Source organism: Hydra vulgaris, chromosome 02 (genome assembly GCF_038396675.1).
Source record: "Hydra vulgaris chromosome 02, alternate assembly HydraT2T_AEP".
Taxonomy (NCBI): Eukaryota; Metazoa; Cnidaria; class Hydrozoa; order Anthoathecata; family Hydridae; genus Hydra; species Hydra vulgaris.
The window spans coordinates 26213982-26237500 of NC_088921.1; the positions used below are offsets into that span (position 1 = coordinate 26213982).

General features: G+C 29.8%; 2 protein-coding genes across 2 annotated transcripts in view; both read left to right on the forward strand.

Moving 5' to 3' along the window:
- The first annotated feature begins 2966 nt into the window (after window positions 1-2966).
- LOC101235936 (glutathione peroxidase 2) lies at window positions 2967-15465 on the forward strand. The gene is made up of 4 exons (XM_065789415.1): window positions 2967-3009; window positions 3581-3681; window positions 8158-8307; window positions 15055-15465. The coding sequence occupies exons 1-4, from the start codon at window positions 2967-2969 to the stop codon at window positions 15337-15339; spliced, it is 579 nt and encodes a 192-aa protein (XP_065645487.1). The 3' UTR covers window positions 15340-15465.
- A 6756-nt stretch (window positions 15466-22221) lies between these two features.
- Window positions 22222-23519, forward strand: part of LOC136075964 (uncharacterized) — a 1365-nt gene continuing 67 nt past the window's right edge. Inside the window, exon 1 of the mRNA XM_065789416.1 lies at window positions 22222-23519. This exon is cut by the window's right edge and continues 67 nt beyond it. Within this exon, the coding sequence (XP_065645488.1) occupies window positions 22222-23519 (1298 nt within the window).

A 23519-nucleotide genomic window follows, 5' to 3' on the forward strand; every position in this document is an offset into this window, starting at 1 on the left:
GTTAACAAAGGTAGGTCTAACATTCCGTCTCGAGCGACTGATCTTATTACCCTTCCCAAGAATAAGGCAGAACTATTTGCCAAGAACTTTTTTTCTAATTCGACTCTTGAATCTTGTGACCATTCTCTTCTTTTCTAATATCCTGATATCGTGCAATTGATGGAGGCAGAGAGGCTAGGGGTATTGCTTTTGACATATCTTAGGCATTCAACAAAGTTGACATATCTTAGGCTTTTGACATTCTTAGGCATCCTGGTCTTTTCCAAAATGACTTCAAAAAAACTCAGTTATTTACTTCAAACAACTATTGCAGTACTGTCGACATTTTTTTATTAATGAATAGCAACCCTCTTACTGAGTCCTCTTCTTTACGTCTTCTTGGATTATCGTTTACAACTGACCTTTCATGGAAACCATATACACAATCGATTGCTAAATTAGCCTCTGCTAAGGTTGCCTCTCTTTATTGTGCTCGCTATTTTCCCTCTCCTGATTCCATTCTCTAACTCAAAAAAATCTCTTATTCGTTCTTGCATGGAATTCTGTTGTCATATTTGGGCTGGCTCTTCTAATGATGCTCTTTTTCTTCTAAAAAAATTCCTAAAACGCATTGAAAACGTAGTTTACCCGCTCTATCTGCTAAGATTGAGCCTCTTTCTCATAGTTGAAGAGCTGCATTTCTTTCTCTTTTCTACAAATACTATCTTGGTCATTGCTCAAAGGAGCTATAATCTCTAGTTCCATCAAATAAAAATCATTCTCTTTTGAATCGTCATTCAGCAAAGTCTCATTATTGTATCTGTCTCTGCTTGATCTAAAAACTTTTATTTGACAAGTTTTTCTTCCCCTCGCCCCAACAACTCTCTCCCATCATGTTTTCCTAACTCATAAAACCTTCAACTTTTTAAATATTCTGTCAACCGTTATCTTGCTCTATTATCTAACTCTATTCTTTTTTTCTATTAACTCAAACTTAATAGTAGTTGCTTGCTTGGGAGTGTTTCATTGTTGGGAGTGAATCAGAACAAAATATATATATAATATATTTAACACTATATACACTTTATACTATTATATATAGTATATTCTATAGTATACATAGTATATACTTTATTTAACATAAAATTAAGTAGTTATATACACATTTTCACATATTAAAAAACATTTGATTTTCTTGAAATCTTGATAAACTAATCTTTTTCAAAAAGTCCGATATACCGAGAACTTAAGTGGGAAAATTTCTAGGTCGAACAATAAATGGAATAGCAATTGCACACCATTTGAAAATCCGGAAACCACGTTTGAAGCTACATCGATCAGTCAATAGTCGAATTTTAATTGACATAATGTGAACATATTTTACAAAAAAAATAAAATTCTATTACAAAAGTTCCAAATTTTACCTTATCAGATCTGAAATGTTGATTACGAATAGTTCAAGTACCCAAACACGTTGTTGCTGAAAATGGTAAATGACAAATATCTGCTATCACCTGTCCTGAAAGTAAAACACTGATAAAACATTCGAGTTGTGGTTCACCCACTTTTTGTCATTTACACATTATTCAAAAAAACACAATCGAGAAAATACTCAAATTAAACCACAATTATGTCATCATGTTGTGAAATTTTATACTAATTAATTGGAGGACTGCAAGAAGTTGTCACTTTTTTAAAATTCTTTTCCATTATTAACTGTCAAGTGTCTACTTTAATATTCAATTAAAAATACCTGTTTATTTTAAAAAAAAAATGGGGTTTTATTAAAAAATAAAAAATTTAATTTAAAATTAAACATCCTTTACTTTACATACTTTCAAAATTTAACTCCAAATGAAACGGAGAAAAAAACTCAAAAATAAAACAAAAATTTTTTGTGTTAGCCAATAGTAAGCATTTTACAATCAATTTTATTGATGCAGCAAATTAGTAGAGCTTGCAGCAAATTAAAGCTTATTTACTAGTATTGATTGAGTAAACTTACCGACACATACAACCGCCACATACATCTACGACTTCAACCTCTAGATGTTGATGCTTATGGACCTTTTTAAACGCTTATATAATCGTGAAGATGAAGACTTGTACTTTCAATTGACTAGTGAAAGCACCAGTTTTTAGAGATAAATTGAATTTTATTTGAAGAGTCGATTCAATAATATCTAATACTGCTTTTAGAACACTTGCATTAACATCGTCGAGGACTGGACTCTTGTCAACTTATAATGTTTTTAAGCCAGTTCGAAGTTCTTCCAAGGACATGAAAGAGTTAAAAAGAAATAAACTCTAGAATAAATAGCTGCTATTGTTTAAATACTGGAGCTTTGCTGGCATGCGCATGCGTTAAGAATCTAAAATGGCTGGTTATTACTAAACAGGCATTAGTTTTAGCAAATTAATGCAACATTTTTGACTCTTTCTTAAATGAGTATGTTTTTTTTTGGGGAAAAAAAAAGTTTTATTTCTCACAATTATAATTGATACATGAAACTAAATGGGATCTCATGATCATAACTGGTTATGAGTTTCCAATTGGTGGAATCTCATGATCATAACTGATTATGAGTTTCCAATTGGTTTCATGTTTTAACTCAAGAACACTAAATTTGTAGTTTGAGTTTTCTAACATTATTTTTTCATAGTTTTTATCCGGATATTTGATAGCAAAAAAAAGGTGACGACTGTTTGATTACGTTAAAACTGTCATGTTTTTTGATCAAAACGCATTAGTGAAAAAGTACAAAATAAATACTTATGTCTTAAAAATCTTATTATCAAAAAATGCATAAAAATTACTAAGGTAAATCTTTCACATGTGATGCGTAAAAATTACCAAGGTTTATCATTTAGAAGTAATGCGTAAAAACTACTAAGGTATATCTTTTAGAAGTAATGTGTAAAAATTACTAAGGTAAATCTTTAAGAAGTAATGCATAAAAATTACCAAGGTATATCTATTAGAAGTAATGAGAAAAAATGTTTTACCCATTGTTAAGGTGTTGCTAAAAAGTAAGAAAATGCATTAATCACAATGAATGTACATTTTAATACTTTTAAAAAGTTTCAGATATAAAAAATTTGTTTGATCATTATAATAAACAATATAGTTTGTTTTTTAATTACTGTATTAATTGTACTAATTGTTTTTCAGTTTATATACAATAATTTATTTATTGTATGCTTCGCAACCGTGTCAAAACTAAGATTTTGCAGACACTATGTTTAAATGTTTGCACAACGCTGTGTGTTGCTATTACGTGTGTAGTAAACATTTTTAACAACTGCTCATGTTTTTAAAATGCACAGCATGACAAAGAGTAAAAAAGTGTTACACTATAAGATAAAGCACGACTAATTTTTTAACAAACAACGATGAAGCTATTTTTTATAAAGTTTTGTTTTTTTACACTATGTAATCATTTGAGCTATGGCTTTGAGTTCAAGAACTGCTTAGAAGAACAAAAAAATTCAAGTTCTTTATTTTTTACTTTCAAGTACTTGGATTCAAACAACAAACTTATAGACTTCAAAAAATATGAAGGAAATGTTTCTTTAGTTGTCAACGTAGCAACCTTTTGAGGTCTAACGACGTCCAACTTTCTCGAATTAAATGCGCTCGTGAAAAAATACTCAAGGAAAAATGGTTGTTCACTTAATGTTATCGCTTTTCCTTCGAATCAAGTAATTTTTTTTTAAAAGCATTTTTTTTGTTTTTTGCAATAAAAAAAACGATGATCTTCATTATCATGAGTTTTTAGAATTAAAAATTAAATTTATCATCATAATAATAAGTTAATTCTTTTTATAGAGAACATTCAATACTTATACTTATTACGTCATTTTTTCAATCTATTAAAAGTTTTCTAAATTTCGTATTGACGTTTTGGTAACTTTCTTTTTTTACAATTCTTTTTAGAATTTTTTTAGATTTCTTTTCTTAGAATAGCTAGACTCTGTTTTGGGTAATAAATCTTCAACGTCGCCCTCAATAACTTTCAAAATTATTTAAGATATTACTTTTACAATTAATCCAACTCATAACCCCCTGGCTGATTTTAAATTTCATGATCAAGGCACAATAGCTGAGGCAATTGTGGACTTCACAGAGCGCGGTATCAGTATATGATTTTTCCATAGGGGATAAATGAACAAAATGGCGACTTTGTTTAGGTTGTTTTTAAAGCGTCTTTTGTTGTTTTGATTTTTGCAAATGATTTCTGTTGTCTAATATTGGATAATTCTTAATAAAATGAATAGTATTAAAAAGGAATTAATATCATGAAGTGGTTATGTTCTTCATCTTTATGTTACAATAACGTTAATACAAAAAAAGAAGATCGAACTAAAATAAAGTATTATTCCCTACTAAAAAATGTAAGTCTTCAAACACAATATCAAAAGATTTTAAAAACTAAAGGCATAAATTGGAAGAACGGACACATTTGTTGAGAACACTGGGGTTCAGGAAAAAAGGAACACTTCAACTCATTACCCGATGTTGTTGTCACACCATCTCAGTATATTATTCATAAAAATAGATATAATAAATGCTTTATTCAATTTAAACGATTTAAAGAACCAACACCTTTTGATATGCAAAAATTGAATTCGTACAAAAAAAATTAGATATTGTTGACAACTTAATTCATCAAGAAACTACTACTATTATTGTGCATTCGTGTCGGAAATCTCCTATTAAAAGAATATTTTCAAAATATGTTCCTAAACTAAAGTGTCGTCCTTTAAAATTGCAGCTAAATTCTATGTTATCTAGGTCATTAAAAAACAAAAAATCAAAAGACTAGAAAATGAAAATAAAACCTTACAAATAAAAGTAAAATTTCTCCAAAAATCTAAAAATAAATTACTAAAAGAAGTCGAAAGTAATAAAAAAAAATCTTCATTATCAACAAAATTATCATATCCTAATCTTATAATAGATAATAAACCTTCATCATTTAAATACCTTTGTGGTTTAATGTTTTTACATTGAAAAGTTTAATGTTTTATTCAATGTAGTTCAACTAGTCCATATTTACATTCTATTGAATATCAAGGTTGTAAAGGTACTGGTAATTGAGCTTTAGATAAAAGAACTGAATTATTTTCAGTTTTAACTATTTTTCGGTCATTCATTACACTTGAGAGTTATGGCACATACGTTATCAGTTTCCGAAAGCACAGTTAATAGACTTTTTGTTGCATGGATAGTATTTTTAGAAACATTGTTTGATGAAGTTGATCTTCATCCTGATGATGGATATTTATTAAAAAGAATGCCAGAAATATTTGTCAAGACTGACATGGTCTAACTGATATGATTATGGACTGCACAGAATTTAAATTTCAACAAGCAACTAATTTTGATTTAAACACTCTTATGTTTTCTCATTACAAAAACACACAAACAAGAAAAGCATTAATTTCATCTCATGGGAGTAGCCTTTTGTTCAGTGATATTTATCCAGGTTCAATATCAGATAGTGCAATAACAGAAAAAACTGGTGTGTTAAGTTAGCTTACCCCCTGAATTAATGGCTGATCGAAGTTTCGCGATCCAAGATTATTATTCAATAAAAGGGTTTTACTTAAACCAACTAATTAAAATTGGATAAGTTTTCACATAGGGATGTTTCAACAAATTTTAATATTGCTTCAACCAGAATTCTTGTTGAACGATTTATAGGGCACGTTAGAGATTGGTCAATTCTTAATACAGTTTGGCCTATGCAAAGACTAGACTTGCTCTCATCAACATGAAAGACTGTGTGTCATATTGTTAATTAAACAATGGACTCTATTGGACCAAATCCTGAAAAATAGTATTTAAAAGTATAAATGTAAAAATATATTTCTTTGAAAGTAGTTTTTGGTAGTTTTTTGTTATTGTTATTTATTACAAGGTACTAAAATTTACCATAGGAAGTTTACATATTAATTTATTAATATGGGTATGTAATGGTTTGATACTTTCGAAGCTCGGAATTCGACTAAGGTTTTCCTTTTCTAGAGTTGCAAGTAGCTTGTATTCTTTATGTGGCCAATCTGATATTGGTATGTTTGAAAAGATACAAAATGTTTTTTTTCTGGATAAGAAATTACTTAGCAGTTTTTGATTCAGGATGATAGGACATAAAAAAGCAGTAGTTTGATTGTGTACATACCATTTGAAGTTGTGTTTGAATAAAATAGACAGGCGATTTAAATAAGTTTGACAATGGTTCTTTTGAATTTTCTCCTCTAATATTTATCTCAAGTAATAAGTTTGGAGCTACCAAAGCATCAGGAATTGAACCATATGTTTCATATTCTGTTAAAGTAAAGAAACCACCTGGTGTAGCATTAGACAAAGACTGGTTTTGAAAAAATAACAGTGCTTCTTTTTCAAACTGGTAACCAAGATGGAAATTTCTAGACCAGTTAAATAAATTAAATAAATCACTTTCATTAAGTCCTTTTTTTACAATTTTCCAATAGGATTCAAACTTTTTTTTACCATTTACACCTAACAACGCAGGAAGTGGACTTCCAGTTTTTTTTTTTCCTTATGTTTAGCCATGCGCCTGTGTTTTGCTCAACATTTGTATAATTTGTATATTCACTAGGATCATTAGGGTATATGTTCTGAATGTTAACATTTATTTCTGTTGCATTTTCTTGTATGTGTTGCTGAATACAATTGCAAACATGTTGTCAAGATAGAAAATTGTTTTCTTTGCTTGTTAAAATATTTTTATTAATTATAGTTATTTTAGGAATATTATTTTCTTTAGTAGGTTTCGTATAAGTAGAATTTCCAAAAGTATATAGTATATTATTTTTAGGAATAGTATAAATTGTTCTCTCCATTACACGGGGAAGTCTTGAGACGGTTCAAAATGAAAGGGGAAACCTTGAGACAGTTAATTGTTTGTTTTTTGTGCTACTTTAGCAACAAGGGGGAATTGTTACGTAAAGTGTAAGTACTAAAAATTACTTTAAAAAAGAATTTAAACTTTGTTTAAATTCTTTTTTAAAGTAATATTTTTTGTTTCAAAGGAGAATAAGAAAACATTTTTCTTATTTAAAAGATGCACAAGTCTTTTATGACTCTGGTGTAAAAAAAACTTAGATCTTGGTAGTTGTTAATTTTTAAAAAGAAATTTATGAGAATTTGAAACAACTTTTAAGGAAACTTTTTACTGACAGTGATGTCTTTACACTTGCAGTTGACTTGTTATTCTTGGATTAAATTCAGCTGCGCTGACATATTCTTGTCCCTATTGTGAAAGGTTGTTTTTGAAAACAATTACGAAAACCAAGCGTTTTCAAAAAATAAGGAAAACTGAGATGATCAAATGCCGTTTTGATGATTAGATCATAAAATATCAAAAACTCTTAATGTTCATTTAAAGAAATAAAAACTATTTACTTTCTATTGCTACATCTTTCTGATGAAACAAAAGTTTTAAATATTTTGCCAATCATCAATTCGATTTTTTGATAAACAAACTACTTCATCATTTAATAACTACCTTTAGTGAACAGGGCCGACAATACGGGCTTTGAAGTGGAGGGACACATTCACCATTTTCTAGAAAAAGTTCTCTACATTTAAAAATTTCTTAAAAAAAAAAAAAGGCCCCTAGCCCCCTCGGTTTCGTCAACCCTAGTCAAAGCTTGTTTTTTGAAAAAAAAAATTTAAAGAACTTTTCTGTTTTAAAATTTTTGAAAAACTTCTTTTGGACTAGAGACTTTTCTCTTGGGTTGTAACTTCTCCCTTTGGATAGTAATTTTTCAGATTAAATTAAAATATATTTTCACATTAAATTAGAAATATGTGGTAATTTAATATCAAAAACTAATAACTTAAAGAGAGTCAGGCTAATCTACTCGAATAAAGTTGAATTATTGAAAACATTTTTTTTTAATTTTATGGTGTTGAAGATGTGAAAATATAAATGGCAATAACTTTTTCGGACGTTTCCAAATTTTGAAAATTTGTGAAAATTATGCTTATTATAATAACCAAAAATATTTTATACTACTAGTTAGTAAAAATAATAATAATGTTTTTGTTTTTAAAATTGTAGCGAATTAATTTTTGTTAAAACATTTTATATTGTAAAACAAAAATAAATAACATATAAAAAGATGCATAATTGTTTGACTGTCTAGTTTAACCACCAATCTCCAGGCTCCAGTGATGAATTCATAAAAACTCTACGTTATGTACGACCTGGAAACGAATATGTTCCTGATATGGACTTATTTCAAAGAGTGAATGTTAATGGAGTAAATCAAACCAGCTTGTTTTCTTGGTTAAAGGTAATAATAATTGAAATGTGAATGTTAATCTAATTTATAAACATCCGTAAATGCAATTTCTCTCAATACTATACTTTCATTCTCTTTATTAAATTTTCGCTAGATTTTTGATACAAGCATTTTCGCAAATAAACGGTAACCTCACTTTTTATTATCTTTTCTACATTCCACGTTAAGGGACCTACTTCGGTGTCGTCCATAACTTACGTCACGAAATTTTTGACCCTTTCCTCCACAACATCGTAAATCTTTAGTAACTATTCACAAAACCACTAACTCGAGTACGAGTTGTCATAAAACAGCTATCCCCTACCCCCTCCTTCCTTGAGCAGGACGAAAATTATGGACAACACCCTTTTTTGATTACGTAAGTATTAAAAATATGGCTTCGAGAATTGCAAATTTTGTTTACATTTACATTTAGCAAGCCATATAAACGCGGTAGACGTTAGAAAAACTGACCACCATATTGGATTTTACAATAAAAAAAAAGTTTGTTAAACAACTTTCTTTAATATTTCAAGTGTAATTAATGGAAATAGAAAGTGCTGAACTATAATAAATGACCATCAAATAACAATTTTTTTTTCAACTCATGGGACATATTACACCTCCTTGTCCCCTTTCCAACTTCTTAAAAACCATAGAATTTGGTCAAAATATCAATTTACCGTTATTGATATTTAACCGTTATGCTCTAAGGGTGGTACTATAGCTAACTTGTAAGGACTTTGTAAAGGTAGAAATTTTTCAATTTAGGTCTTTCAAATTAATTTCTTTTTGACGAATTTAATAGTAGACATTTATGTAGAGGACTCATGGAGACGTATTTCTGAAAAAGTAGCCCTCTACCATACTTTGAACCATCAAAATTGTTGTTGCAACAATCAAGCGATGATTATTGCGACTATCATCGCTTGATAGTATATATTTTTGTCAGATCAGGTTATCCTGCTACTGGTAACATGTAACCCAGTACAATCTGCTTCATGTCCTGCTGCCTTGTAGGATACGCCTTTTTAGGCAAAGACTAGGAGGTGCCAACTCCGATATAAAATACCCCCTGCCTTGGGGCTCTTGGTTGAGTAAAGGCTAGAGATGGTGTCTCGATAAAAATACTCATCTTGGCCAGATGTTAAATGCACCCAGCTACTGTCTTGTAGAAGGCCTCCTAGGCAAAGACTTAAGGGGTAAACAGATTCTATCTGTTGACCAGCCTTGCACCCCTTCTTCATCTATTAGGCTGGTGCAGATGTATTTTTAATACATTGTTTCCAGTTTAAGATGTTGAATGCTGGATCTTCTTGACTCAATGCATGGGTTTGCTTGTGTCACTGTTTTTACGACTAGGCAACTCATTCTATTATCTCCTTATGAGGGTACAGCTCTAAAACTCAGTTTTATGGTTCTGAGGCCGGCTGGTAGTCAGGTTTCCCGAACTCTGTGGTAGCTCTCAGAGAGGCTGATTCCATCAACAGCTGAAAAATATCAAAGTATTAACAGTGCCATGTTGCGCATGGATGGTGTCCCTGTCTGTACTTTTGGTGTGCATTGCGGAGGCCACATTTGGAGCCCTTTGTTACGGCTTAAGGTTTATTAGTAGTAATGAGGCAATTGCTTGGGCTATTAAACGGTGTTCTGAGTACTATCTATGCTTTGAGTCAAGTTCTTCAAACTAATTTAAAAATGAATAAAGTACCAAAAACTATAAAACACAAAAAACCATCATCATCACCAAGTTCTCTAAACCTATCATTCACTAATATTCGTGGTCTTCGAAGTAACTTTTCTTCTGTTGAGTCTTATCTCTTGCAAAGTTCACCAGACCTACTTGCTCTTTGTGAGACTAATTTGAGTTCAGCTGTCTCATCTTGTGATCTTAGTGTTGATGGTTATCTTCCTCTGATTCGTAAAGACTCCAATAGTCACATGCTTGGCCTGGGCATTTACATTCGTAAGAATTCACCTGTTTGTCGTGAAACTAGGTTTGAATCCACAGACTATTCTTTCATGTGCTTTCGTTTAGCACCACTTCACTCTATTGCCTTTCTCTTTGTTTTATATCGCTCTCCTTCATCTCAAGACTGCACTCTTTTTGATGTTATTTCTGATCATTTTGACCAAGCCCTCTCTCTTTATCCATCAGCTAATATAGTTGATGTCGGTGACTTTAATGCTCGCCACTCTGAATGGCTTGGCTCTAGTGTCAGTGACTCTGCAGGCATTAAAGCCCACAACTTTTGCCTTTCTCAATCCCTAACTCAAATAGTCAACTTTCCAACTCGCTTTCCTGACCACCCTAATCATTTACCTTCTCTACTTGACTTATGTCTTGTTTCTGATCCTAGTCAGTGCTCAGTTTCTCCACATTCACCCTTAGGTGCTTCTGATCACAGTTTGATCTCTTTAAAACTAATATCTCATTCTTATTCATCACCTGAATCCCCCTATTATCGAACCTCTTACAACTACAGTAAAGCTGACTGGGATTCTTTCCGTGATTTTCTTCGTGATGGCCCTTGGGTAGAAATCTTTCAACTTCCTGTCGACAAATGTGCTTCTTACATAACTTCGTGGATTCAGGCTGGCATGGAATCTTTTATTCCCTCTCGACGATTCCAGGTCAAGCCTCACTCTCCTCCATGGTTTTCCTCACACTGTGCTGCTGCGATTGCCAATCGAAACCGTTACTTCCATATTTATCAGCAAAACAATTCTCCAGAAAACAGACGTCTGTTTATTACTGCTAGAAACAACTGTTAAAAGGTTTTGTCTAACACCAAAACCCGCTATTCTCAGGTCATGAAATCTCGTATCTCATCTCAAAAATTAGGCTCTCGTGACTTCTGGAGAATCTTTAATAATATCAATAATAAGGGCAAATCTATAATTCCACCTCTCTTGTATGGTTCAGACTTTGTCACCTCACCTAAAGACAAAGCCGAACTGTTTGCTAAAAACTTTTCATCAATATCATCTCTTGATTCCACTAATTGCGTTCTACCTGATATTGCCAACAAACAGGTTGATCCATTGCTTGACATTCATATCACTCCAGCACCTGTATCTAAAGTGATCTCCTGCCTAGACTCTTCTACAGCTTGTGGCCCAGACAACATACCTGTTATTGTCTTGCAGAAGTGTTCTCCGGAGCTTTCGTCTATACTCTCAAAACTATTCAACAAGTGCTTATCAGAGTCTTGTTTACCAGCCTGCTGGAAAGCCGCATCTATTATCGCTATCTTCAAAAATTCTGGGGAGCGATCTGATTCGTCTAACTACCGTCCCATAAGTCTTCTTCCTATCATAAGCAAGGTTTTTGAATCTTTAATTAACAAACACTTAATTTCTCATCTTGAATCTAATAACTTATTTTCTGACCATCAATATGGATTTCGATCTTCTCGTTCTACAGCTGATTTGCTAACAGTAATAACTGACAGGTTTTATCGTGCATTAGATGAAGGTGGAGAGGTTAAGGCCATCGCTCTTGACATTTCGAAAGCGTTTGATAAAGTTTGGCATGCTGGTCTTCTCCATAAGCTTTCTTCTTATGGTGTATCCGGCAACATCTTTAAGATCATTGAATCCTTCCTTTCCAATCGTAGCATAAAAGTTGTCCTCGATGGACAACACTCTTCTTCTTATTCTGTAACTTCAGGGGTTCCTCAAGGTTCTATCCTTGGCCCTATACTCTTTTTAATTTACATTAACGATCTTCCAGATATTCTCACATCTAAGGTGGCATTGTTTGCTGATGATACTACCATTTATTCTTGTCGTGATAAGAAACCAACACCCTCTGATTGCCTGGAGGGGGCATTTGAGCTTGAAAAGGATCTCACTTCTGCTACAGCATGGGGCTCACAGTGGCTGGTGAACTTTAATTCAGATAAAACTCAATTTTTTTCAGCCAATCGTTATTGCAATAATTTAGATCTTCCTATATTTATGAACGGTGATGTACTCGATGAGTCACCCACTCTTCATCTTCTAGGATTAACTCTTACTTCCAATCTTTCTTGGAAACCATATATCAAATCGGTTGCAAAATTAGCATCTGCTAAGGTTGCATCTCTTTATCGAGCTCGCCACTTTCTTACTCTGGATTCTATTCTCTATCTCTATAAATCTCAAATCCGGCCTTGTATGGAATACTGTTGCCATATCTGGGGCGGATCTTCTAATGATGTCCTTTCTCTTTTAGACAAGGTGCAAAAACGCATTGTAAACATAGTTGGACCTGCTCTTGCAGCCAACCTCCAACCATTATCACATTGTCGTAATGTTGCTTCTCTTTCTCTTTTCTACAAATACTATAATGGGCACTGCTCTAAAGAGCTAGCGTCTCTTGTGCCATCTACTAAAATTCATTCTCGTGTTACTCGTCATTCAATTAAGTGTCATCCTTTTTCTGTGACTGTTCCTAAGTGCTCCAAAAACGCTTATTCGTCTAGTTTTTTTCCTCGAACATCAGTTCTTTGGAATTCGCTTCCTTCATCTTGTTTTCCTGATTCATATAATTTGCAATCTTTTAAATCGTCCGTCAATCGTTATCTTGCTCTACAACCTTCATCTTTTCTCTTACAGTAACTTCCAACTTTAATTAGTGGCTGCTTGCAGCCTTGTTGGAAGCGAAGATGTTTAAAAAAAAAAAAAAATATCTATATATATATATATATATATATATATATATATATATATATATATATATATATATATATATATATATATATATATATATATATATATACTATCATCGCTTAATGGTATATATATATATATATATATATATAATATATATATATATATATATATATATATATATATATATATATATATATATATATATATCCTAATTATATACATATCACCATGATCGGTTGAAATTTGGACAATTTTAAATTGAGTTTTCTCAAAAACCACTTCATTAATTGTTATGATTTTTTTATATAATGATGCTAAGATTTAGGAAATATAAATATTCACTGATAAAAAATAACTCATGAGATATAAAATAATTTTAAATTTTTATAATCGAAATATCCTTTTAAATCAGGACAATGATAAAAATTTAGAAAAGCAGAACTTTGGTTTTGTTGGTTAGGCTTTAGCAGATATTTGGTCTGACCAAGAAATTGATGGCTATTAGACTTCAAAGTATGAATTATGACTATCATTGTTATTGTCTGCTAAAAGAAGTTTACTTTTACTTTACTTTAATTAGAACAAGATTTCTTCCGCCACCTGTTCTGGTGACTCAAAAAAAAGACAGGAGTACATTTACTAGACAAGACAAAAATACTTTTATTTACATTTACTAGACAGACAAAAATACATTTACTGCTCAAAGTAGTAAATGTATCCGATTGAGCTAAAGAGTTGTTTCCATCATTCTTGTTTATGCTCATTGAAATTATCCGGATGAAATAATCAAAAAAGTGTTTATGTTCCAGTTAACTGAAGAATGGCATTCAAACAGTATTTTGCTTTTTTTTCAAATTGCATTTCATATTTACATAACAGAGACTAGCACATACTGGTTTTAAATGCTTTATAGTTCTTAAAATAAGTTTTCTTAGAAAGTTTCTTAGAAAAATTTTACATAGAAAATCCATCGTTCTCATATTCCATGATTTTAAAAGCATGTAAAGTTCCAAAATCAACTGTTGGAATTATTATAAAATGTTATAGGGAAAATAAAAGTGTAAAATAAAATCGAAAAGCGGTGAAAAATCAAGATTTATTTCCAAAAACAAGTCAAAATCATAAGTCGAAAAAAATATATGCAATTTAGAAAACGATGAAACTTACTGTAAAAAATCACCCGATGCTTTAAGGTAATTAATACTATTATCAGTCAAAACGTTATAAAGCATCTAACAAATTTAAGTGCATTTGAGTAATAAAATCACTTTCAAGTTCCTTGTATGGCAGGCAACTTGCAGTTGAGGTTTTAAAAGATCTCCTTTCATAACAAATCAGTCTTTGACACATTACAATTGGTTAAGTTGTCTTTGAGAAAACTCAATTTAAAATTTTCCAAATTTCAACCGATCTATATAACCGTGTATAAATATATATATATATATATATATATATATATATATATATATATATATATATATATATATATATATATATATATACTCATGTATATATATATATATATAAATATATATATATATATATATATATATATATATATATATATATATATATATATATATATATATATATATATATATACATGTATATATGTATGCATGCATGTATGAATGTATGTATGTATGTATGTATGTATGTATGTATGCATGTATGTATGTATGTATGTATGTATGTATGTATGTATGTATGTATGTATGTATGTATGTATGTATGTATGTATGTATGTATGTATGTATGTATGTATGTATGTATGTATGTATGTATGTATGTATGTATGTATGTATGTATGTATGTATGTATGTATGTATGTATGTATGTATGTATGTATGTATCTATGTATGTATATATGTATGTATGTATGTATATATGTATGTATGTATGTATGTATGTATGTATGTATGTATGTATGTATGTATATATGTATGTATGTATGTATATATGTATGTATGTATGTATGTATGTATGTATGTATGTATGTATGTATGTATGTATGCATGTATATATGTATTCATAATAAGCAGTAAGAGAAGGGTTTATTCTCTTAATATAATATAATATTAAATTTCGATCATATTGCAGAGTTGCTGTGAAGCACCAAGTGAAGTTATTGTGAATTCCAACTATGCTCTTTGGAACCCTATTCGATCAAGTGATATTTATTGGAACTTTGAAAAATTTTTAATTAACAGTAAAGGATTTCCAATAAAAAGATACTCAGCAAGTAGCAATCCATTGGCATTTGAGAAAGATATCGACGAACAGATTAAGAGTTGCATTCGAGCGCGCACTAGTCGCGCTAATATGAATTATTTTTCATCTTTTATTTTATTTGTAACTTTTTTTATTTTTTCATGTTTATTTTAACTTTCTTTTTTAATTATTTTAGAAAAAAAAAGTGAAACGCTTTTGTTAGTAAAAAAAATTTTTTAATTATTTTTTGTTTAATGCTGGTAATATTTAGTTGCATCTTTTTTATGTTTAACAAAATGTTTACTTTATGAAAACTTTTAAGAAAGCATCTGAACTTAAAAGTATGATATGAATGATGTGCTAAAACATGTGCATTTGTTAAACGCATTTATCATTCTAGTAAACTTTGTTTTGTCATAACTATTTGTTTTATTTATCGTTTTTTTTATCGTTTTCCAATTTCGAACTCTCATCGGTTGGTTATTCAAGTTATTGAATAACCAACCAGTTAATTTGCAATAATTTGAATAACCGGTTATTCAAGTTATTGCAAGATTCAAATCTCTTGAAAGTTCTTTTAAGAGGTCTAGCAACAAGTTTATTCTAAGTCTGCAGCTCTAACTTCGTTTAACGTTTAATACTGCCTAGAAACAGTAAATTAAAAATACTTAGGGTAATATGAGCACCTTAAGCGAAAACTAGAATATTTTCAAAAATAATTATGCTGGATCCAAAATTTTTGCGAATAAACAATTTTTAGGGATCCCTACTCATGATCCACATAGATATTTGGGCACCCAAAATTTTTTCTTAAAAACATCGAGATTTTAAAAATGTAGCAAAAGTGCTCAATTTACCCAAACCACTTTTGGTTACCCAAACCACTTGGTAATATGAGCACTTTAAACTAGCTCAAAAAAAAAATAACATTAATCAAAAAAATACCAACCTGACAATTAAAACTAATTTTTAGAATTTAATGATTCGTTATTAACAAATCTTATCATTAAAAGATAAGATTTTAAGCCACTTTTTGTTGAAACAATAACACTATGTTTTCCGCAAATAATAATAAAGAAAAATTAGTTCGTTATTTTTTCAATTTTATTAACTTAAACCTTTTAACAAAAAAAACTCAAATTTTTTGAATTTAACCTACAGAAATAGTATTAAAATTTTTTACTATGTTTTGTTTTTGTTCAGAAAGCAATTAAAATCACTGCTATTTTAGGACTTTAAACTAGGTAATTTCAACGAAAAACACTGGGTAATTTGAGCATACTCATATTACACAAAAATGACATCTTTAAATAAAGTCCAAACTAAAAGTTTTTAAGCATTATTTTTCAAACAAAAATGGATTGGACTTTTAGCTAAAATATTTTTCTTTATGAAAAGAATTTTTTTTTAAATTTAGCAACAAATTTTGCGCCACAGATTTATTCATGCGTGATGATATTATTTTAACAACATAAAATATTTAATAGCGTTTTAATTAGATGATAGCCGTTAATTACTGCATATGAATTTACGCTAATTGTATTGATTACTGTTATCACCACATAAAGTTGATTCAAAAAATATAAAGCAACTTTAACTTCACTGCTTGCATCTAATCTTAAATATTGTTTTAATAAAAATGAAGCAGTTGTTTAACCCTTCGTCTTAAAAAATGTTTTACAGCTAGTTGTAATTAAGGAAAAATAGGTAAGTTAGTACAATTGCTGTTTTTGACGGCATATACTTGATACTGAGATTTTAGTATACACTACTAAAATCTCAGTAACAATGTCATTTAAATTGCTCGGAATAGATTCTTATAATGAATTTTATGCCTAAATAAAATTTAAAAAAATCATAAGTATAGAGAAAAAAAACCCCAATATAATTCCATTGAACACTAAATTTTTATTTAAAAAATTTAGGCACTTATTTTCAATTAAATGATTTCTAATGTTAAAAATTTCAAAAAAGTTAAAAAAAAATTAAAATAGTAACTATTACTTTTTTAAGGCTCAAATTTAACATGGTGATATGTACGTGTTAAAAATAAGTTTATTATAGGGTAGATTAGGGTAACATGAGCACCTTGGTAATATGAGCATACTTAAAGATTTCTTAGACGTAAGCAGTGAAGTTAAAGTTGCTTTTTATTTTTTGAACCGACTTTATGTGGTGATAACAGGAATCAGTATAATATGCGTAAATTTATATGCAGTAAATAGCGGTTATCATCTGATTAAAACGCTGTTATATTAATATCATTGCGTTGTTAAAATAATATCATCACGCATGAACAAATCTGTGGCGCAAAATTTAGGTGCTAAAATAATAAAATTAATTTTTTTATAAAGAAAAATATGTTAGCTAAAAATCTAATCCATTTTTGTTTGAAAAACAATGCATAGAAACATTTAGTTTTGACTTTATTTAAAGATGTCATTTTTGTGTGATATGAGTATGCTCAAATTACCCAGTGTTTTTCATTAAAATTACCAATTTTAAAGTACTAAAATAGCAGTGGTTGCTATAATGTAATTGCTTTTTGAATAAAGTAATTGCTTTTTGAATAAAAATAAAACATAATAAAAAATTTTAATATTTTAACAATAATAACTATTTTTCTGCATATTAAATTCAAAAAATTTAAATTTTTGTTGTTCAAAGGTTTGAATAAATAAAATTGAAAAAATATCAAACTAATTTTTTTGTTGTTGCTGAAAACATAGAAATATTGTTTCAACAAAAAGTGGCTTAAAATTTGATCTTTTAATGATAAATTCTGTTAATAAAGAATTGTTATATTCCAAAAACCAGTTTTAATTGTCACGTTGATATTTTTTTACTTAATTAATGTTATTTTTTGAGCTAGCTTAAAGTGCTCATATTACCAAGTGGTCTGGGTAATATGAGCACTATTGCTACTTTTTTTAAACTCTGTGCTTTTAAGAAAAAATTTCAGGTGCCCAAATATCTAAGTGGACCATGAGTGGGGATCCCTAAAAATCGTTTATTCGCAAAAATGTTGGATCCAGCATAATTATTTTTGAAAATATTCCAATTTTTGCTTAAGGTGCTCATATTACCCTTTTCTACCCTATTAAATGTGAATTTCTTCAAGAATTTATTTATAGACCTCTTTTATATCTTATTTATATTACTATTTTTTATAAAGCTTTAAATTTCATTATGACTAATTATGTTTATTAACGGTACAAAGTTAATTTTATAGAGGGAACTTTAAATTATTCAAAAAAATATCAAACTGTATAAAACTATTAAATAAATTTTTTTTTCTGAGCAAATAATTATAATAAATTTATGTATATTATTGCAGTTTATGAAATAATAAAAAAAGTTTCTTAAACTCATTTTAAAATCATGTTCCCAACGACGATTAGGTGACAGGAATCATGTCGAAAAATGAATTTCGGAATAGTGTCAAATATATAAAAAAGGCCTAATGTCGCAAAAAAAGGAATAGTGTCGCAAAAGAATTTAATGAATAGTGTTGAAAACAAAAACAAGGAATAGTGTCGCAAATAATAAAAGGAATAGTGTCGCAAATAATAAAAACGAAATAGTGTCGCAAATATTAAAATTGGAGTACATCTTGATGCCTCATTTCTTTTTTTTTTTTTTTTCTTAATTACATTTCGTCATTAAAAAAAAGAATACAATGCCGTTTTATATAAATAAAATTTACATGACCGGGGCTAAAAGAAGACAAAATTTGCCTTATCACTATGCCCCGACGTGCTTTCATCAGCAAGCGTGTACAATCATTAAAATGTAAACATAAAATTACTTTGTACGATATAAAAAATAAATACAAATTTTACAAGTATGTTAAGATCAGTAACTAATCTATAATCAAAAAAAAAAAAAATTGTAAAAAAAATAAAAAATAAGAAATAAAATAATAATTATAAAAAAATAACAATAATTACATCTAAAAATTAAAAATAAGTTAATAGAAGAATTTAAGGAAAATTTAAATTAAAGACCAGTTAATAAGATAGGTGTTAAAAAAGGAAAAAAAAAAAAAAAAAAGTAAAGAATCTTAAAAAGAATTTAATTCATTAACATCGTTAAGAAGTTTTTGTTTTAGTTTTTGTTTGAATAGAGAAAGCGAAGAACAATTGTTCAGCTGGTTATTTAACAAAGTGTTCCATAATTTAGGACCTCTGATGGCAGTAGAAAATTTAGTAACCAAATAGTGCCTTTTAGGTTGCTCATAATTGTAATTTGAAAACCTTGTAGGGTACTCGTGGTTAATTTTATTGAAAAGTGTATTAAATATTATAGGAGTTAATTTATTATGAAATTTGTACATAAATATAAGAATTTGATAAAGGTTCAACTGAAAAACATTAAGTATGTGATGATTTTTAAATAGTTCTTTAGAATGTGTAAAACGACCTGCACCTGAAATAATTCTTACAGCGTGTTTTTGTCTACTAAGCAATTTTTTAACTTTACTTACATTAGAGCTGCACCATGCAATATTTGCATAGTTTATATAACAATGAATGAGGGAGAAATATAAGATTTTTAAACAGTTTTGGTTTAATAATTGCTTAGCTTTGTATAGAATGCCGATATTTATCTTCTAACGTTCTTATGTGTTCTCTCCATGTGAAGTTTGTTGTGATCCGCTTAAGTATATAACCATTTTATATATTTGGTTCAATATATTATTTCAAGATCAATCAATAAAGATATTTTTATACAACTTTTTAAAATAACGCAAATTCTAATCTCTTATAAAGTTTTCCAATTCCTATATTTATGCACGTTTTTATAATGCGTTCCACATGAACGCATTTACGTAATTTGTATTACATAATTACGTAGTTATCATTCTCAACAGTTCCCCCTGTTTGGGAAAAACCTTTCTTATCAGATTAATAGATCTTGATACTTAATGATAAATATTCACAGGTCTATGATTTCGCTTGGGATACGATTTTCTATCAGCTTTTGTTCTTTCGTTATCATTAACTTGTATTTCCTTTTGTATAAACTCATCAGGTTTTAAAATCTTTTTTATAAATTGTATGTTTCGCGCCAACTCGTTTCCTTCTTCATCTACTACAATAACTAAACTTTGCCTTCGTTCTTTAACTATGTATTTCTTGTTTAGATATTTTGAATCTAGTTTTCCTCCCCGCTCATGTCGTTGTACGAGAACCTGGTCCCCTACTTTAACATTATATCTCTCCTTTGCATTATGTTTCTCATCAAAGTATTTTTTTACTTTTGCATACTTTTTACTTTGACTCTCTCTCACTTCTTTATCGTATGGTGATTTCTCAATTATTATTGAAGGAAATTTATTTTTGATGTTTCTATTGAATAACAATGTGCTTGGTGGTTTTCCGGTTATAGCATGAGGAGCACATCTATAATTTCGAAGCATACATTGAAGTTCCTCTCTCCAGTTTCTGCCCATAAAATGAGTTGTTTTTATTGTTTTCGCTATTACTTGCATGATTCTTTCTACTATACCGTTTGCTTGCGGGTATCACGGTGTTATTTTAATACGTTTTATGTCAGCATTTTTAAAATACAATTTTAAAGCCTCACTTTGAAATGGTGGACCGTTGTCACTTCTTATTTTGTTAGGATAACCAAATATGGCAAACAGTCTTTCTATTTTATTTATAGTACTTGGTGCTGTTGTGATTTTCATTAGTTCAACAAATGGAATATATATCTTCTATAACAAATAAATACTCTCCTGATGGTAATGGTCCAAATAAATCCATCGCTAATTCATCCCAAACATGTTCTGGTAAAATCGACATTTTAATTGGTTCAGGATCTGGCATGCGTGAATTGGCTCGAGATCCAAGACATTTTTCAATATGTGATTCAATATCACTATTCATAGTGATCCAATACACTTTTTGACGCAATAATCCTTTGCATTTTTCAACACTTAAATGTCCTTCATGTGCAATTTGTAAAGCTCTTTTTTGAAGAGACTTTGGTAAGACAATTCTTGTTTCTCTTAATATAATCCCCTCATGATCAGTTAACTCATTTTTAAATCTACGATATGGTTCCAGTATTGGGTTGTCATGCCATTTACCAGACACTAATGCAATCTTTACTGCAACTAAACTGATGTCTCTTGCTGTCTCCATTTTTATATCTTCAAGTGATATTGATTTGGGTGCCATTTTTGTCACTAAAAAGTTTACATAAGCTGCCACTTCATTTTCATCTGACTCATTGGGTACCTAATTTGGGATACAGTTTCTGGATATAAAGTCTGCAATGTCCTCTTCTCCCTTTTTATATATTATGTCAAAATCATATGCCTGCAATTTGATTTGCCATCTTGCAATGCGTGCATTTATTTTAGAACTGGATGAAAAAATAAACTTGATTAGTTTGTGGTCCACTACGACCTTAAAGTTTTTTCCATGGAGATACAAATGTAATTTTTCAATTGCCCATACCAAAGCAAGAGCTTCCTTTTCTGTAATGCTATATTTTAACTCAGCTGCTATCAGTGACCTACTTATATAGCAGATTGGTTTGATTCCAATACCCTCTTTTTGTAAAAGTATTCCTCCTATAGCATGGTTACTTGCATCAGTAATTAACTGTACTTCTTTGTGCGGATCATAAAAAGCCAAAACCGATTCACTTGATAATTCATGTTTAAGCATATTGAAAGCATCATTATGTTTTTTGACCTACTTAAATTTTGTATTTTTTTTTTAATAGTTCACGTAATGCTGTTGTTTTTTCACTAAAGTCTTTAATAAATCTTGACACATATGTGCATAAACCCAGGAAACTACGAAGTTCACTTAGAGTTGTTGGTGGTCTTGCATTCTTGATAGCCTCTAATAGACCTTTTCGCGGTTGCGAAATGCATCTTGGGTAATCAGGGCAAACAAACAACAAAGTTCGCTTTATTTAAATCAAAGCTGAAGACCTACTTCCTATTATTTTTATTATCTAGTGCTTAGATTTATGGTTTGATGTTTTATATTGTGAATTTTTTATTATTATAGATAAAGAAAATATAACTATAAAATGCCAAACTACCGTTGCTGTGTTGCTGGTTGTAATAACGATTCTAGGTATCCGGATAGGTTACTTAAAAGAGGTCAAGTAACAGGGCTAAAATTTCATTATTTTCCTAAAGACTCTGAAAAAAGACATCAGTGGGTAAATCAAGTTGGAAAAGGTTTACTAAATTTTACAGTTTCTGATAATAAAGTAGTTTGCTCTAATCATTTTGAGTTTGGAAAACCTACTTTTGCTTCACCTATTCCAACTTTGTATTTGAATATTCGTAATGCATATAAGGAATCTCCTACAAAAAGAAGAAAACTTAAAAAATTGGATCTTATTGTGGAATCAGATTCAAACAGTTTCTCTACAAGTTTAGCTATAGAAAGTGAAACTTGTGATAAATCTATTCAGTGTAATGAACCAATACGAGGATCAATGATTTTTGCTAATTTAACTAGAGATTCTGATGTTCAATTTTTTACTGGCCTAGCAAATTCAAATATCTTTGAAATGTTATTTTCTTATTTGCAGAGGAAAGGAAATATAATGCACTACTGGAAGGGTAAAAAAAATACAACTAAAGACTTATCTTCGCCAAGAGATTTACAAACAATATCATTAAAATCTCTAACATTGCAGCAAGAATTTCTTCTTGTAATGATGCGTTTACGCTTAGCTCTTTTAACTGAAGATCTTGCTCATCGTTTTATGATTTCTTCTTCTGTAGTCAGTTCAGTATTTATAACATGGATAAAACTATTTTCTCTTGAGTTAAAATGGATTATACATTTTCCAAACAGAAATATTATAAAAAGAAATTTACCAACCATGTTCAGAAAGTACTATCCGATATGCTCTGTAATAATTGATTGTTCTGAACTCTTTATTGAAACACCGTCTAGTTTGGAGATAGCTGCAGCTTGTTGGTCAAATTATAAACACCATTATACTGTAAAATATTTAGTTGGAATAACACCCAATGGTGCAGTTTCTTTTTTGTCTAATTGTTATGGTGGCAGAGCTAGTGATGTTTTCATAGTTAAAGATTGCCGATTTTTGAAATATTTACAACCTGGTGATCAAGTTATTGCAGATAGAGGTTTCAAAATTAAAGATCTTCTAGCATTTTACCAGTGTAACATAGCTATTCCCCCATCAAAACATACAAATTTTCAGATGACATATAATGATGTACAGGAAACCTCAAAAATTGCAAATGTTAGAATTTATGTTGAGCAAGCCATAGGGCGTATGAAAAACTTTCGCATATTAAAAAATGAAATGCCAGTCACATTGTTGCCCTTATGTGATAATAT